The sequence below is a fragment of the Andrena cerasifolii genome, chromosome 11 (genome assembly GCF_050908995.1).
Source record: "Andrena cerasifolii isolate SP2316 chromosome 11, iyAndCera1_principal, whole genome shotgun sequence".
NCBI classification, from domain to species: Eukaryota; Metazoa; Arthropoda; class Insecta; order Hymenoptera; family Andrenidae; genus Andrena; species Andrena cerasifolii.
The window spans coordinates 8,114,145-8,129,612 of record NC_135128.1 but is presented as its reverse complement, the minus strand read 5'-3'; the positions used below and the strand labels follow the sequence as shown (position 1 = coordinate 8,129,612).

General features: G+C 46.4%; 2 protein-coding genes across 8 annotated transcripts in view; one reads left to right on the top strand and one right to left on the bottom strand.

Moving 5' to 3' along the window:
* The first annotated feature begins 363 nt into the window (after nucleotides 1-363).
* Erp44 (Endoplasmic reticulum protein 44) lies at nucleotides 364-4,157 on the top strand. 2 transcript variants are annotated; one of them, XM_076823401.1, is made up of 7 exons: nucleotides 364-523; nucleotides 1,092-1,173; nucleotides 1,285-1,440; nucleotides 1,550-1,850; nucleotides 1,959-2,006; nucleotides 2,183-2,478; nucleotides 2,552-4,157. In XM_076823401.1, the coding sequence occupies exons 1-7, from the start codon at nucleotides 467-469 to the stop codon at nucleotides 2,896-2,898; spliced, it is 1,287 nt and encodes a 428-aa protein (XP_076679516.1). In that variant the 5' UTR covers nucleotides 364-466; the 3' UTR covers nucleotides 2,899-4,157. The 2 variants fall into 2 exon arrangements, with proteins under 2 accessions (XP_076679516.1, XP_076679517.1); XM_076823402.1 differs by lacking the exon at nucleotides 1,959-2,006.
* A 169-nt stretch (nucleotides 4,158-4,326) lies between these two features.
* The window catches only part of LOC143374863 (neo-calmodulin), a 73,526-nt gene continuing 62,384 nt past the window's right edge, over nucleotides 4,327-15,468 (bottom strand). For all 6 annotated transcript variants that reach the window (XM_076823409.1, XM_076823412.1, XM_076823413.1 and 3 more), the window contains 5 exons: nucleotides 14,928-14,961; nucleotides 13,020-13,121; nucleotides 12,037-12,172; nucleotides 11,797-11,945; nucleotides 4,327-11,481 (listed from right to left, as the gene is read on the bottom strand). In XM_076823409.1, coding sequence (XP_076679524.1) covers nucleotides 11,450-11,481; nucleotides 11,797-11,945; nucleotides 12,037-12,172; nucleotides 13,020-13,121; nucleotides 14,928-14,961 — 453 coding nt within the window. In that variant the 3' untranslated portion in view covers nucleotides 4,327-11,449. The remainder of the gene's footprint in view (nucleotides 11,482-11,796; nucleotides 11,946-12,036; nucleotides 12,173-13,019; nucleotides 13,122-14,927; nucleotides 14,962-15,468) is intronic.

Below are 15,468 nucleotides of genomic sequence, written 5' to 3'. Positions count from 1 at the left end.
ATACTTTTTAGAACGACCGTTGCACAACGTGAACTGAAGACTAGAGACGACAAGACCCCCGCCAAAAATTCGAATAGCCTAGGGAATATGGTTTCTCATGAGGCTAAACGTGAAAGGTAGCTATTGGTCAGTTATAGGAAATTTTAACGGAGATTGAACTGAAATACCCTAGAAATCTGACCACTAGCTAGAGAAAAGAGAACATACAGGGCTGCCACTCAGTGAGGGACTAGAATGAAACCCACTAAGGGAAATCATGAGCTGAACAAAGAGAAACGAAGCAGGTAAAGCTGCTATAGTGATTTTGTGCGTCACTTGTGCCATCACTGCTAAATCGATACCTCGAGAATAATACACTAGGCTTCGATTTACCGCAGATTCGTGGCACTTGACGCAGAGGCAGCTGCTTACTGATGGTTATTCAAAAAAGTGTTGCCTGATCAAGTTTATACTTTAAGATCACGAGATGCTGGCCTTCTGTGATATTTTCGACTTCAAAGTTCTTGTATTTGCCTGTTTATTGGTGAGTAACCTTTAAAGCTGTAAGGAGCGGCGTTTTATTAAAATGAAGTCGAGTGACCCGTATTTTTGAAAATCGCCACCAACACGTACGGTGACACATATTTAGGAGCCCACGAATTCTAGAAGGTCCCTTAACCGTTAGTAAAGCCCACTAATGACGCACGCACTTCGAACAACACCGGACTTAAATTTACTATACACATAGCGGCATAACCTATACACGTACACAAAAATTAACCTCAAACATACGTGTATTAAATAAACATTTCCAAATTAGTATTAATAACTGTGTACGTTCGCTGAGGCTGATTTGCCATTAAAAAAGCATCACGCGTGAGGTTGCAAAGGCAGAACGGCCCAAATTACCATACCGGAAAATAAAAATACAATTTGTCATCCCACTTTGTCGTCGCAATTTATTCGTCGCCCACTAGATTATCGAAGCCAGATATCATGTGTTAAATATTTCGCTAATAACACGTATAGGTGGCTCGTTTCATGCTTGAGAGCTCCACAAATATGCGTATATTAAAGATACGTGGAACTACAAAGTGTTTTTCACTTTCCAGGCGTTTTTGCCAAACAATTTAGCGAACGATGCAAACGAAGGCGTGGTATCGCTTACTCAACAAAATATCGATACGACGCTCGGTGAGTTACGATGCGATAATGATGAAAAAAAAAAAGCATAGATAAATGCTTCAATGAACTGCCAGGGAACTATGAAAGTGACGTTTTTCATTTGTTTACATTTCGTTTCAGCATCGAACGAATTGGTATTTATAAATTTTTACACGCAATGGTGCCGTTTTAGTAACTTATTAGCACCGATTTTTGAGGAAGCTGCAACTAAAGTAAGAAAGGCTTTCCCTGAAGCACACAGGGTTGTAATGGCAAAGGTGGATTGTGACAGGGAATGTGAGTAGATTGCAGGGGGAAAAAGGCATATGTACATAAAACTAATTTTAATAAACTATGAATACAAAGCCAAAGCATTTAAATTGCTAAATAGGATATTATCTTTTAGCCTCCATTGCTTCGAGGTTCCACATCACCAAGTACCCGACGCTGAAAGTCATAAGAAATGGTCAGCCGACCAAAAGGGAGTACAGGGGCCAGAGGTCTGTGGAAGCCTTCGAGGAGTTCATAAAGAAACAGCTGGAAGATCCAATCAAGGAATTCTATGATTTAAAGGAATTAACTAATTTAGATGATAAAAAACGAATGATTATTGGATATTTTGATAGGAAGAATATCCCTGAATATGCGATGTTCAGAAGGGTTGCCACCAACCTGAAAGACGACTGCCAATTCCATGTCGGCTTTGGGTGAGCACAATTGCTCGTTTATTTAAATCGCTACTAATATTTCTGAATATTTCTTATTGAACGATTCTCTGAACATGTGTGTAATTTGTATATTGTTTCCCTAACAAGCGTTTGCTCAGCTCAAAACTGTGAATTTGGAGAGCATTTTCACTTTTTGTAAGTAAGACATCGTGCATGGAATAAGCGGTAGTTGCTCCTCGCACATTTCTTTAGAGTTGCAACACCTTATTTCTATGCTACCCTTATCATCGCGCTTTACACCACCTCCCCTGTATTATATTATGAAACCATAGGCGACACAAATGTGTAAATGATTTAATGAATTATATTAGGAATGCAAGCCAAGCCATGCATCCTCCAGGAGAACCTATCATTGTCTTCCGATCTGATAAGGCACTTTCTAACGACGAGGATGTGACATACCACGGAAGTTTAAATAATTTCGATGAACTGAACGTCTGGGCACAAGAGAAATGTGTTCCCGTTGTCAGGGAAATCACGTTCGAAAATGCAGAGGAATTAACGGAGGAAGGTCTGCCCTTCCTTATATTGTTCCACGCTCCCGATGATGTTGAGAGTGTTAAAACGTACAAAGACGTAGTCACAGGGACATTACTCAACGAGAAGCGTGAGTATCTCTAATTTTTAGTGCGCTCTAATACATCGAACGGACTGAAAGCAATCGATTCTCCGTGTTTCAGAAAATGTCAATTTCTTAACAGCGGATGGTTTGAAGTTTGCTCATCCCCTTCACCACTTAGGGAAAACTCCGGCAGACTTGCCCCTAATCGCGATAGATAGTTTTAGACACATGTACCTGTTCCCTAACTTCCTCGACATCCACGTAGAGGGGAAACTGAGGAGTTTCCTCAAAGATTTGTATTCGGGAAAGCTACACCGGGAGTTCCATTACGGGCCGGATCCTAATAGTAACGAAGTGCAGCAAGTGATCGGGCAAATAAGGGTGCCGACAACCCCGCCGGAATCAACGTTCAAAAAGCTCGCCCCCAGCAAAAACAGGTACACGTTACTCAGGGATGAATTATAATGATATGTAGTTAAGGTATGTCAAGATATTGAAATTTATATAATTCTGTTCATGCAATTTGTTAGTTACTTCACGACGATGAGATTCAAATCCGTTGTAATATTAAATCAAATTACTAATAACGACGTTGTAACCGCGTCTACGTTCTTTCTATCGTTTATACAGTATTCTCATAACAGTGAAACGATTATTTAGCGTATTCCAACACGGGCAAGATAAAAATCACCGCGGTCAATTTCATACTAAATAATTTAAGGGAAAGTATATATATATACATAGTTATATATAGATATGTATAATTCCAGCGTAAAAGTCTCATGCCTCTACCAAATGTTACATACATGTATCGAAACTCTAACCTGTAAAGACCGATTACCCACGGGACACATAAGGACCTCGGGAACCTTCGTAGAGGTTTCGCGACCGAAAATAGTAGATTTTATTCTATTTTTACATAAAGTGTGCTTTTTATAATTAACTTTCCTTTCATACTCAACGCAAAGAACGGTAATAACACAAACGTAATCGCGAGCAGATGCCAGAGATTTTAATGTCTCCCAGTGTCGATACCCGTGGCAATAGGCGTCATATACCAATATTGTAACACGATTTGTAGAGTACCATTAAGAAGAACGGCAAAATGGGAACCGGAGATATTACCCATCCGTAGGTGGAGCATTGTAGTGTATCGTTTCGTAATGAAGTGTTTCTCCTAAGCAACTATTGCTACACGATGGCTGCGTGTACGGCGTGGTTGCTACCCGCGACATCCTACTCGATTATTCATTTGATTCGACGAGGCCATGGTAACGAGAAGCTATTCTTGAGGCAGTCACCTTTCGACACTTTGCAGTTACTTTGTCACCGAACTAGTTTTTCTATAGCACAATAGAAAAATCGCGGCACGCGACCGCCTGCACTCACTCTCTCTCTTTCTCTCTGGAGAAGACGTAGCGTCGAATGAAAACGCGCGGGAATCTCGCGCGCTGATAATCGATCGCGTTCGATTCTCGATGGTTCGCCGGCCGCACGAATCAGCGCGGGATTTCGAATCGCCTGTTCTCGCTCGAAGTGTGTCGCTTCTTGGGCAAAGTATTTTAGAATCGGCGCGTTTCAAAATACTTAAATGAGGGATAAGTGTGACGATAGTGACGACACACGTTTTCGTACCGATTATTATCGCTAAGATACTCCTAAGAAGCTAATTTGTATGGATGACGGTATTAATTTTTCTGTTGAATAAAGAATTTCTAAGTCAGGCTGATCCCATTATTGGCGTTGGTCCCAGGACCTGTACATTACCTGCTCCTCGGCAATAATTCTTCTTACGTTTACGATGCACTTGGCAATCTGAAAAAGTTTTCATTTCTATTTGCGTTTAGCATTTGCTGGGTAATCGATGGTGAACGAAGAGAGAAGAGGATGGACCACGGATGAATGTCCATTATAAAATGGCTGTATTTAGGGGTAACTTGATACATGTATTACATTCCAGCAGTACACGCCATCACCATTTTTTATGTTGTATTCTAATCTTACGGTACATAGCATTACACGTAACATGATTTCATACAGCTAACACCATACATACTGCACTCTCGCCACAGTTTCCAGCACTTCCGCTTTTAGTTTTGTTTCTTTTTTTTTTTTGCCCACCTTACGACGAAACGTGAGTGGAGCATATCTGAGTAAAAACCTCTTCTCAATCACAGGTACCGCAGTTAGAGAACAGAATACCATTTTCCAAGGTACAAAGGAACTTTTTAACGAATATAGTGATAGTGGAGTCGACAGAAAAGTTGAAGATCGTGCAAGAACGTTTCACGATCACCGTCTACAGTGTTCTTTTCCCGTTTCTTGACCTCCCCTGTCCCAAATCGCTTTCGAGCGAACGTAAGAAAGCACGAAGCGAAAGGAAGGAGCTTGTTCCACGATCGTAATGTTCTTTGCTCTCTGTCGTACCGTACTGATAGCCAGTTTTACCGTCCTCTGAACAGTCTGAATCGCAGAAAACACTTTATGCGAAGGAAATGCGTATGATGTCCGTAGAGTGGATAGATCTCTGCTCGACGACACGAGCTCGTTCGCTTACGTAAGACACTTGAGAGGAAACGGGAGACCACATCCTCTCAAGCCGAGATAAAATCATGTAGAAGCGATAAACAGTGGCTATCAATTATTGAAATGATTGCTCGTACAGAAGTATTCGCGTACCTCTCGGACTTAGGCACAGCAAACGATATTTACAGCGATGGAGCCGTGAATGAGCATCGCGAGAAACGCATCGGTTGCATCGCCTGGTCACATTCCTCGTGAGCACCCCGCGACAAGGCTCAAAGGTTTCACAGCAGCTATTTATACATTTAACTATACACGCTACTCATAGAGAAATCGCAGGGATGATGAAGTAATGCATCGAAGCGAACGCAACGCTTGCTAAAGGGTAAATATAATACGCACTGCATCTACAATGGACCTCGACTGCTTGTCGCTTGATAGCACGTTTCGTCATAACACAATAATAATCGTTCCGATATATACTCTAGAAAAATAATGTTATAAACACTCCTTACCGGATGGGAATTAGACGTTACAAACGTTATCGTAGCCATTTTCTTTTCTCAAGTAAAAATATAAATATTCTCGTTCACAGTGCGATATCTCTGGGTGTAACCACGCTTCACTTAGTGTTTACGCTATTATCTCCTTTTTTTGTTAAATACGCCTCGTAGATAATCTTCGTTCTTATTACATCTTAACGCCCCTATCCCCGTCCCCGCTTCGTACCCGTTAGAATTACACATTTGCACCCCACGAAAAACCAAAGACCTCTCGAGAGGGTCTCCCTTCGCCTTGCTATACACTGATATACAGTTATACACGCGTATGTTCGATTATTCTTCTCTTTTTTTTTTTTTTGGTTAACTAACACGACTTGTACTCGTGTTCGTTTAATAAAGTAATGAAAGACGTTTCCTTATTACGTTAATAATTATCCTTTGACCATCGTCATGTGTGTTCGGTCGCACGGCTGTTAACGATACAACATTGTACTGTCTACTTGCAACGCTACTACGTTAGACCGATTCGCATTAGGCAAACCGAGGACAATTAGCGAAAGCGATAGAGCGAGTGTACGCGAGGGAAGAATCCATCGACGAGATACAACGCGACTGAAATTCAATCTCGATCTGTCGACACCCGAGGGAAACACTTTTCAACACGATCTGTATGCTTGTTAACTTCCATGAAACTAAGTCTTCGGTGGATTTCATTGATTAGCAACGTACATATGTGAACACAAAGTTGAATGAAACAGTAATCATTGGTGTCTTGCCACAAAAACATCCCCCAGAAGTCTCAGAATCAACGCGACAGAGCATTTCACGCATCGTATCCGTCTCGAACGCGAAACGTGTGTCTGAAAGTAATCTCGGCAAACCAAAGGATCGCGTTACGATGATCGAGTATCATTCGGAAGTCTCTGACGCCATTTCCGTCGATTTCATTAAAATTAATCGCTCTTCGCCTCGGCCGATTTCGCGTGTCGTCTACGAGATCGCACGCGACGAACACCGAACCCAGGAAAAGCGCAACGTCATCAATATCAGCAGTTCCACCAATAAGCCTCCACCTCTAATCATTGAATATTCCTGGCTTCGATCACGCAGCCATCCGAGCACATCGAATCGGCCGATGTTTGCAAAGTAATCCATGGCATCGATTTCCCTTTTTCGTCTCCCGATTGCATCCACCGATCGTTACCGATCTCATCGCGAAGCGCGGATACTCACGCGCCGGCCAACGGATGCAAAAACGTAGATACATTTGATTATCACTAACAAATAACCGACCCGGGGGCTGGCCCGTTCGTTCCAGACGCCCCCGTGATTAATACAACGTAGTGTACGCTTATTCCAACGATTACAATTATCGTACGTCTAATTTAATGAAATGTCTTCGTCGTACCTAGCAACGTACATACAATTATTTGATTACCTTTGCATCGTTCAACTCGTTTGATATCAGCTAGTTTTCGTTTCCCCTGTTCTTGATCGTCCTCGATGCGACTCTCCTCGGCTGAGATCGTTCTTTCTCTTCTCAAAGAAAAAGAAGCCACGAGCACGCGTCTCTCAAGCTCGACTAACGGGGACATGGTTGAAAATTCTTCTGCGAGTATTACTTCTTCTATTTACTCCGCGAGTACTTGAGCAACCCTACTGGGGAAACCATTATGCGTAAAACAAGCGACACGATATGACACCTCCGAGGGCAGGACTCGATCCTGGCGAGTACTTAGGGCCGGCGGAACTCATTACGCAAATTAAAAAACTATATCGCACGCTTAATGATAAAGGAATCCAACTCCCGCATAAACAACATGTAAATGTAATTCTTTTCTTTTTTGTACTCCGTGAAGGTAAAACATATTGAATAGGAAAAAGGTGCAAAAATTTGGGCGCTAAAAATTGTCTTACATTAGGGCGCCAACAATCCTCCCGCCGACCCTAGTACACCGTGAAACTGAATCCTCTATACGTCCTCGACCCTAGGACAGCGCAGATCGAAAGGAAGACTTGCGGTACTCCTCTTAAGGACCCTCTATTTTAATCAATTTGACGTGCAATTGCCGCTCCCTAAACGCACGTCGTCTGGGACGTGTGATAACTATAATGAAATCTGCCAGCAGAGTAGGACGATATACGACTTGTACACGCGCGTATATAACGACGTAAATGTAATGTAATAGAATATATAGAATACAATGATAATGCGTATGTATCTCAATGTATCATAGGATCTGATTTCGAATAGTATTCTATAAAAATACTTTTCGGCAGGGATTTAATCAACGATAACTCTGTGAGGCAGGGCTGTCCCTTACACCATCCCCTCCGTTTCACAGAACCATTCGCATCCCGCAATCTGCCGTTACGATTTGTACTCGGGGGACAGCTCTGCGGTACGGGCGTTCAACCAAGGGGACATCCTGCGCCCGCGGAACGGAACTCTATGTATAATTGATTGGAAAGAAACGTGCACGGGACCGGGGACCTCGGCGGACCGCGTGATCTATATATAATTAATGAAATAGGTACCTATTACAAGCGCGCGTGACAAAGTGTGCGTTTAGTGTCGCGTTGCGAACTGAAGATGCGTCCGATGGGACGATCATGGCTCCTCCGCGTGTCCGACTCAACGCGTCGTTCGATAAAACGGAACGCGAGGTCCCCGATTCGCGCCCGACCCTTTCGCAGAGATATATGTATATACAGGTATTGACGATATCTTGTACTTGTGTTCTAGCGTTTGTCGAATGATCTTGCGCCGGCAAGGTTCGCGTATTTCGAGAGGTGTGACGAGTGGATAACCGAGAAAGCTCATGGGGTAAGGTGGAATCGTGCATTAGTCGTAAATCCAAATGAACCGGCCTGTTCGTGGTAATTGTCCAATGAACACTTAGTGAGCAATACGGGGAAATGAATTGTAAGGATAGGCGTAGGTGGGGATGATGGAGACTCATCGAGAAATTATAAGAGTGCAGGTAATTCGGTGAGGCGAAAGTAAGCGGATGGGGTGGGCAGAAAGTAGACGGTGTTTAAGCTAAAAACAGCACCTTTCTCTTGATACCTGCATCGCGAAACTCCTCGTCCCTCCTATTTCACTCATCTTCTTACAATCTATCTTGTCGCACACACGTGGCAAAACGTAGACCTTCTCCCGAGGTAAATCTCGATTAGCTTCCTTTAATAAAATCGTTAAAGGTATTGTCTTCGGGACGTTATACATTACTATGTTTTTTGTTGCGTCGACTTGTCGAGCTCCTTTTAACTGTCGAAGCGTCTCAAACGCTTGCTCGTACATCCGCACGTTTTCTCGTGTATCGTTCCTATAATTGCACAGCCCGCGGCTTTGCGTCGCGCCGATGTCGCGAGTACCAACACGGATGGAAATGTCTCGTTCAATGTTCACCGGTAATCAAAGGAGACTCATGTTAAAATATGGATAAGTCCGCGTCGGTCCTAGGACCAAACCGCTGCGCTAAATAAACGGAACCTTAGGCCTCGATGGTACTGTTCTCTCTGAAGAGTTACTCAAACTTTCCACCGTGAGTGAACGGCGCGAGGCAGTTGAGAAGGACGATCGCAATGTTAGGTAAGTACGTCGATTTTCCCAGGACACCACTTTCCAACATCTCAACACACGCTCTTTCGTTATCTCGTCGTACCTTACCTTGCGGTCGAGCCGAACAACGCAATGTAACTATATGCGTGTCGCCTAACTAAAGAACAGAATTATTGTCTATCTCTATCTGTGTATGTGTGTGTCTGTGTGTGTGTGTGTCTTTTGTGAAAGCACCGCTTCGTGTGACCAACGTTACCAGTGACATACTCCCGTGCCATCCGTCGACGCTCTTTGTTAAGGATGACTCGAAATCACCCCTCTATAACGCGCATAAGAACTCCCCTTATTGTTTCCTCCTTTTTAAATCCCGCGTGCCGAACAATTCTCGCTATGTACACTCATCTCTCTTCCGCGCTTCGAACAACCAGCCAGTTTCTCTTTCTCTCGCTCTCTTTCACTCCCCTTTCTCTCTCACTCATTCTCACACTTTCGCTCTACCTTTCGTTCTCTTTCTCTCTAACACTTGTTCTCCTTGTTGCATTATTTTTTTCATCGATTTTTTTTCATCGTTTGTTCGTTTAAAACCATAAAAATATTAATGCCAAGTATACCACCGACGTACGGTCGCTAACGTGTATATGTATATATAATATATATATATAGATGTACGTATGTATGTATGTATATAAGTATATACTAAATATATATATGTATGAATATCCATAATAACGTTACCTCAAGTATCTTCGGTAGTAACACCATGTATAGGTCATATATAATAGGGTACGTGTATAATGCATCATTTATTACGTGTACGTATCTCCTCTATTGCGCTAAATTAGCTACGCTCTACCGGCGACCTACTGTGGCTGTGGCGTCTCTTATCCGTTAAGGAGCTAAAGGGTGTGCACGACGTGTAGTAGTAGTATAGTTGGCATGGCGGCTGGGTTTCGAATGTCGAGGTTTCCAGGTGGACGGTGTTTCGGTGTTGGGAGGGCTGACACACAGGTGAGGGATTAATCGTCATCGTCGCCTATACTCGCGTCGGGACTAACAACAGGGACGGTGGGTACACAATCACGGGATTCGCACGCGGCTTTCCGTCGCGAACGCTGAAGGACATCGGGTAGAAAACACGGGATCAACGACTAAATACCATCGGGGCACGATCCTACGCGCCACTGGCGTTTTACATTTAAGGAAAGATCGTCTACTTTGGTTTTGCTTTGATTCTCGCCTCGCGACGCCGCCTAAAACTTCTGCCGCGAGTATATCATCGTTAGAGCTAATCTACTTTGCCAACGACATTCATCTACGTTTCAAGACAGATCGTTATAGAGCTATCCCGCGCGTCGAGTCCCGCGGCCAGAATGTTAAATGTCATCAGTGTGTTTTTAGCGAGTTGTCTGAGAGGATTCGCCTTATCTGCAAGCGAGTCTATGGAACTGGAGGAACAATACCGATTGATAGGAATGAGAGGGATCGACGAGCGTCTGGATCGCCTCTTCGCGGATCGAAATACGCGGAGTCGCAGCTTTTCCAGCTCATCAGCTTTGGCCCGATACTGTCTCAATGTTCTGACGATGTATCAAGCCTGTTTCCTTAACTACAGCTCATTGTTGCAACACTGACAGACGAATTTCCCAGTAGAATGTCGCGTCTATACAGTCGCACGATTCTAGAATACGTTTGTAGACCGTCGACGACGATCTGCTTAAGAACGATACGCGAGACAGTGATGAGAGAGAAGTATCCGCGTGAGATGAGCCTGGGGTGAAGGATGACGAAGGATTGGTTCCTAACAATATATCAATAACGACGTTGTATAGCATTAATAGAGAGTATAGGTAGGTAGGTAATGTAGGTAAACGCTAAACAAAGCTCAGTTGATTGTTTCGGGAGTGAAACCTCACTCGTCTCTCACGCACGATGTCGTTCCGCCTAGCTTATACTTGTAAAATGAATTCGAAGGAGCGAGGTGTGTATGCGTGTATGCGTGTGCAACTGCGGAAGTCGCTCTCCTTCGCGCGTTTCCCTCTTTCTCCGTGGACTTCCTGCCAAGTCGCCCGCCACCCCCCGCCGCCGAGAGACACAATTTCTACCGCCCTCCATCACTTACCCCCTCGGGAGGAAAAAGCAGCGCGCCAAAATCTAACTGATCCCCCGAGCCATCCTTGTGCAACCGAATCTTCCAAGATCCAACGTACCTCCGCGATCCCCGAGGATCTCCCCAGGGGTAAGCTTCCTGTATTTCCTTCGCGTCTCTTCGCATCCGGGATTTCTCTAGGGGTGTCTTCCAACGGCGGGGTTACGAAATGACGACCATCTTGCAGTATCAAGGAGGAACTTCACGAACTTGATTTCGATTCTTCCACGAAGACTTCCGGCAGCTTCGTAGCTTCGAGTCCGATCCACGGCCACCGAACTAATTCTTCGACGTCAGGATTGTCACGAATTCTGCGGGCAGGAATGGCAATATTGCAGGCAATAACGAGACACTACGCGAGACGAATTTCTGCCCTCAGCGGCGTTATACTTGAGTGGCTCCATAAATGAGCCACTCTGCATTGAAGTTGGCGGTCATAGCCAATTCGTATGTTAAATCGAGCACGTGCTCGTTAAGCTCCGCCGCGCGAAATTCTATCTTAGACAGTAATTAGTTCACGGCGCCGCGGAACTTCACGATCTCGCCAGCGATAACTTTTTAAGCGATCACGGAAGTGGGCCACTACATCGCCCGCTAATATTCCACAATTCCAAGGAACCAATTACCTTCGTAGTTCACCATCCCGTCGCCGTCCAGATCCGCTTCCTTGATCATGTCGTCGACCTCTTCCTCCGACAGTTTCTCACCGAGGTTCGTCATTACGTGCCGCAGCTCTTTCGACGAGATCAGGCCGTCGTTGTTCTTGTCGAACACTCTGCGAACCCAGGAGCATCCCCCCTTTAACGTATCTGACACCGATTTACCGTATCCGCGAAATCGTTAAGGGAAAAGTGTGCGAAGCGTACCGGAACGCCTCGCGCAGCTCGTCCTCCCCGTCGGCGCCCTTCATCTTCTTCGACATCATCTGCAGGAACTCGTTGAACTCGATGGTGCCGTTGCCATCTTGGTCCACCTCGTTCACCATGTCCCGCAGCTCCGTCTCTGAAATCGGCGATTGATCGTACAAGAAATTTCCGTGCGGTCACTGAAACGGGATACGAGTGGATTTAAGCGGCGCGTCGTTCTCCCCGTGTCCCCTTTTCTAATTTCCCCGTGTAATGCATGTACACTCGTCGTGGTTCCATGGAAGACATTTAATTTCCCTCTACGTCCCCCGGAGCGGGGACAGAAGAGGCCGACGTGCAGTTAATTACCAGCGTTTGCACGTGCGCCTGGCCGTCACAGTTTCTAGCTCAGCGTCGTTCCAAAGTTAATTCTCCCTAAGCCCTCGTCACAGCCTAGTTTCGGCAATTCCGGCGTTTAACTCTCGCCGTCTTAGAAAACAGCTGAACCGCCGCCTCTCCCGGGATATTAATTCAACGAGGGAACGCTTTCGAGAAGTTTGCATTCCGCCGCGAACTTCTGACGGCTTCGGCCGCGGAATCGAGAAGCTTTTAAGATGCCATTTGCTCGCAGCGACAACGACTTCGGCATTTCCATAGAACCGGCAGGAACCGTGGAAACTGAAGCGACATGGAAAATAAATCCATGGAACGAGCTAGTTTCTCAACTTCCACTTTCCTGCAGCTTGACGTGCCGTTTTCTTGATATTGGTGTAGGGTTTCATAAACGTGCTTCTTCTGAAAGAGACTGATGGACGATACACTGGCTAGGATGAAGCTTCCGGCCGCGGTTACCTAGACTTTTTGGCCGCACGTGGGCAACTTTCGTCAGCTCGTGGCTTTCAGCCAGATCGTGCCTACCTGGCTACACGCGGTCGACACGCGGCCGATATCCGCGTATATCCGCGTGTATCCCCGTTTCCCGAATGATTTAAGATACCACTTACCCGACGGCCTCTGTCCCAATGATCGCATGACCACGCCGAGCTCTGCCATCGTGATGGTTCCGTCTTCGTCCTTGTCGAAGAGCATGAACGCCTCCTTGAATTCTGAAACGATAAATCCCGTCTGCTGTGTCCCATTCTTGATTCATTAATCGGCGAGGGTTGCGACCTCCGCATCTCGATACGCTCCATCGCGAGTACCGTCGGCGCGGCACGAGCATCGCGTCCCGATAAATTCAAATCGATTGAAACGAGTCGACCGCGTTCCCATTAGGCTCATTTCAAATTGAAACGTCTCTCGAGACACGAGAGCAAGGGGTTCGTCTCCGTTATTAGCGAAACTCTGCGCCTCCAAGTGGAATCGCGCGGGGGTGGGAATCGGTGGGCAATTCCAGAGCTGTAAATATCAACGATGGGGGAAAAACTACGATGGAAGTTTGGCAGTGGAACGATATACAACAGAGCGCCTCTGCCTTGCCCCCTCTGGGCGTCGCATTGTTGGGAATTCGCGGATTTAGATGTCTATTAATCACGGGAGGCTACCGCGCGCGTGTGTGCATGCTCGGCCACGCGTTTCTACTCGCGGGAAGCTGGTCGAGATCGTGCGAGCGCCGGGCAAGTAGCCAGCCGCGACAAAATCGCGAGGGATGCGATGGTATAAATTGTCTAAACGTCCGACGAACGTCGTGCTCGTTGGGAAAAACTCGCGCGTGACCAATGGATCTCGAAAAGTTCACGGGACCCCAAGGAAGCGTTTTTCCTCAACGAATTCGATCATTCTCTGGTTGGGTACTGTAGGTAAATAAAACAGCAGGCGGTACAACTGATCCCAAGCGTAGCGAGATCCAATGGAACCTACGTTTGAGCTTCTTTCCCCGAAGTTACATCCTAAGAAACAGCGAGACACCCTGCGCAACTGTTGAGGACCCGGGAAACCCGCGAGTTTTTAGACGGTCAAGCGTTCGATCGCTATCGTTTCAGACGGTTAGTTTGCCGCATCGATCGGCCCGCATTCACCTCGCGTTTATCATCGCGTAAACAGCCGGCCGATGTGCATTAATGTGCATAAACGAGCGGGCAATTTCTCTTTCAGCGGTTCCCCTCGGTTGGCGGGCGCAATCGGCGATCTCTGGTCGCGTGCCATCCGCGAAAACTTGCACGTTTCAAAAGCACCACGTCGCAAGGCCAATGCTCGCGGTCACATGAGCCGCGGCACGGATGTTTTATGCAACACGTTCCAGCGGATCCAGCGGAGAAACGCCCTTACGTAAAGCGACTCCGGCAAATTGAACGACCTTCCCGCAGCCGCCGCGCGGATATTGGCCGTTCTAATCCTGCGACTCGCGAGAGAACAGGGTCGAGGATCGAGGGTCGATTGATCAAAGCGCCAACCAGGGAAAGACCGACGGAAAGGAAGCCGGGGTAGAGGGAAATGGCTTGGACGCGCGATGCTCGGTGCAATTAGAAACGTTTTCGAGTATGCGGCATTGCGGTGGAAATCGTGAACAGCTCCTGTCGGCTCTAATTTGCGGAACGACGTGCGCAAATGCACTGTCGAGCACTGTGGCCGGGCCAACGTGACGGTGAGCGTTAGCTCATTGGTCGAAACGTGAAAAAGCCCCGTTTGACGCCCTACTCGTTAACGTCCACGAATTCTCGCCGCTGGAACACGATAGCACGAAAGAAAGACGTGTTTCTCCAGTGTTCCTTTATTCCTGCGGAGCCTGCAAATGCGGAGCGACACACATAGCACCTCGCGGACACGACCGAATCCATCGCACGCGTCTCGCAGAACGTCACAAAAGTGTGGCCCCGCTGCGCCGGACGCGGCGCGCTTAATTGCTGCTGGGAAAACGCTAAGAGCGCACGAGCGCGTCGCGTTGATGGGAAACATCGTTAAGTTCAACTTACCGGCCACTTGATCCTCCGTGAGCCCATATTCAGACTGAAAAAAAGAGGAAAGTATACGTGATGAGTTGAATTAGTAGATCGTCGAAACGCCGCGTGATTTAATTAAATCGTTATGGCGCGTCAATTGCGTCACAGTGGTATCTCGTCAAAACTTAATATGCACCGTCGCTTCCCGCCAACGCACCCTGCCGACCTGTTCGCGGAACGGTGCCAATTCCGACCCGAAATCTCGTTAATTCGATCAAATTGACGGTGGGTAATTTTCTCGCTGGTAATTACCATTCGTCGAGTGATTAATTTTTCCTCGGGTTACGCGGCACCGGGCTCGATCCGAGCGAGATAGAGCAGAGGATCCGGCTCGCGGTGGAATTCGACGAACGCTGTCCGCGTCGGTGGTAAGTTAATTAATACGACTCGGCCCGGCGCCTTTCGGCGCGCACTTAATCAGCCGGACGCGAGCACGGGTACGCAGAATTCGCACAATCGTCGGCCATGTTCTAACTGAGGAATCGTTGGAGCTGCCATAATGGTCGGCTTATCC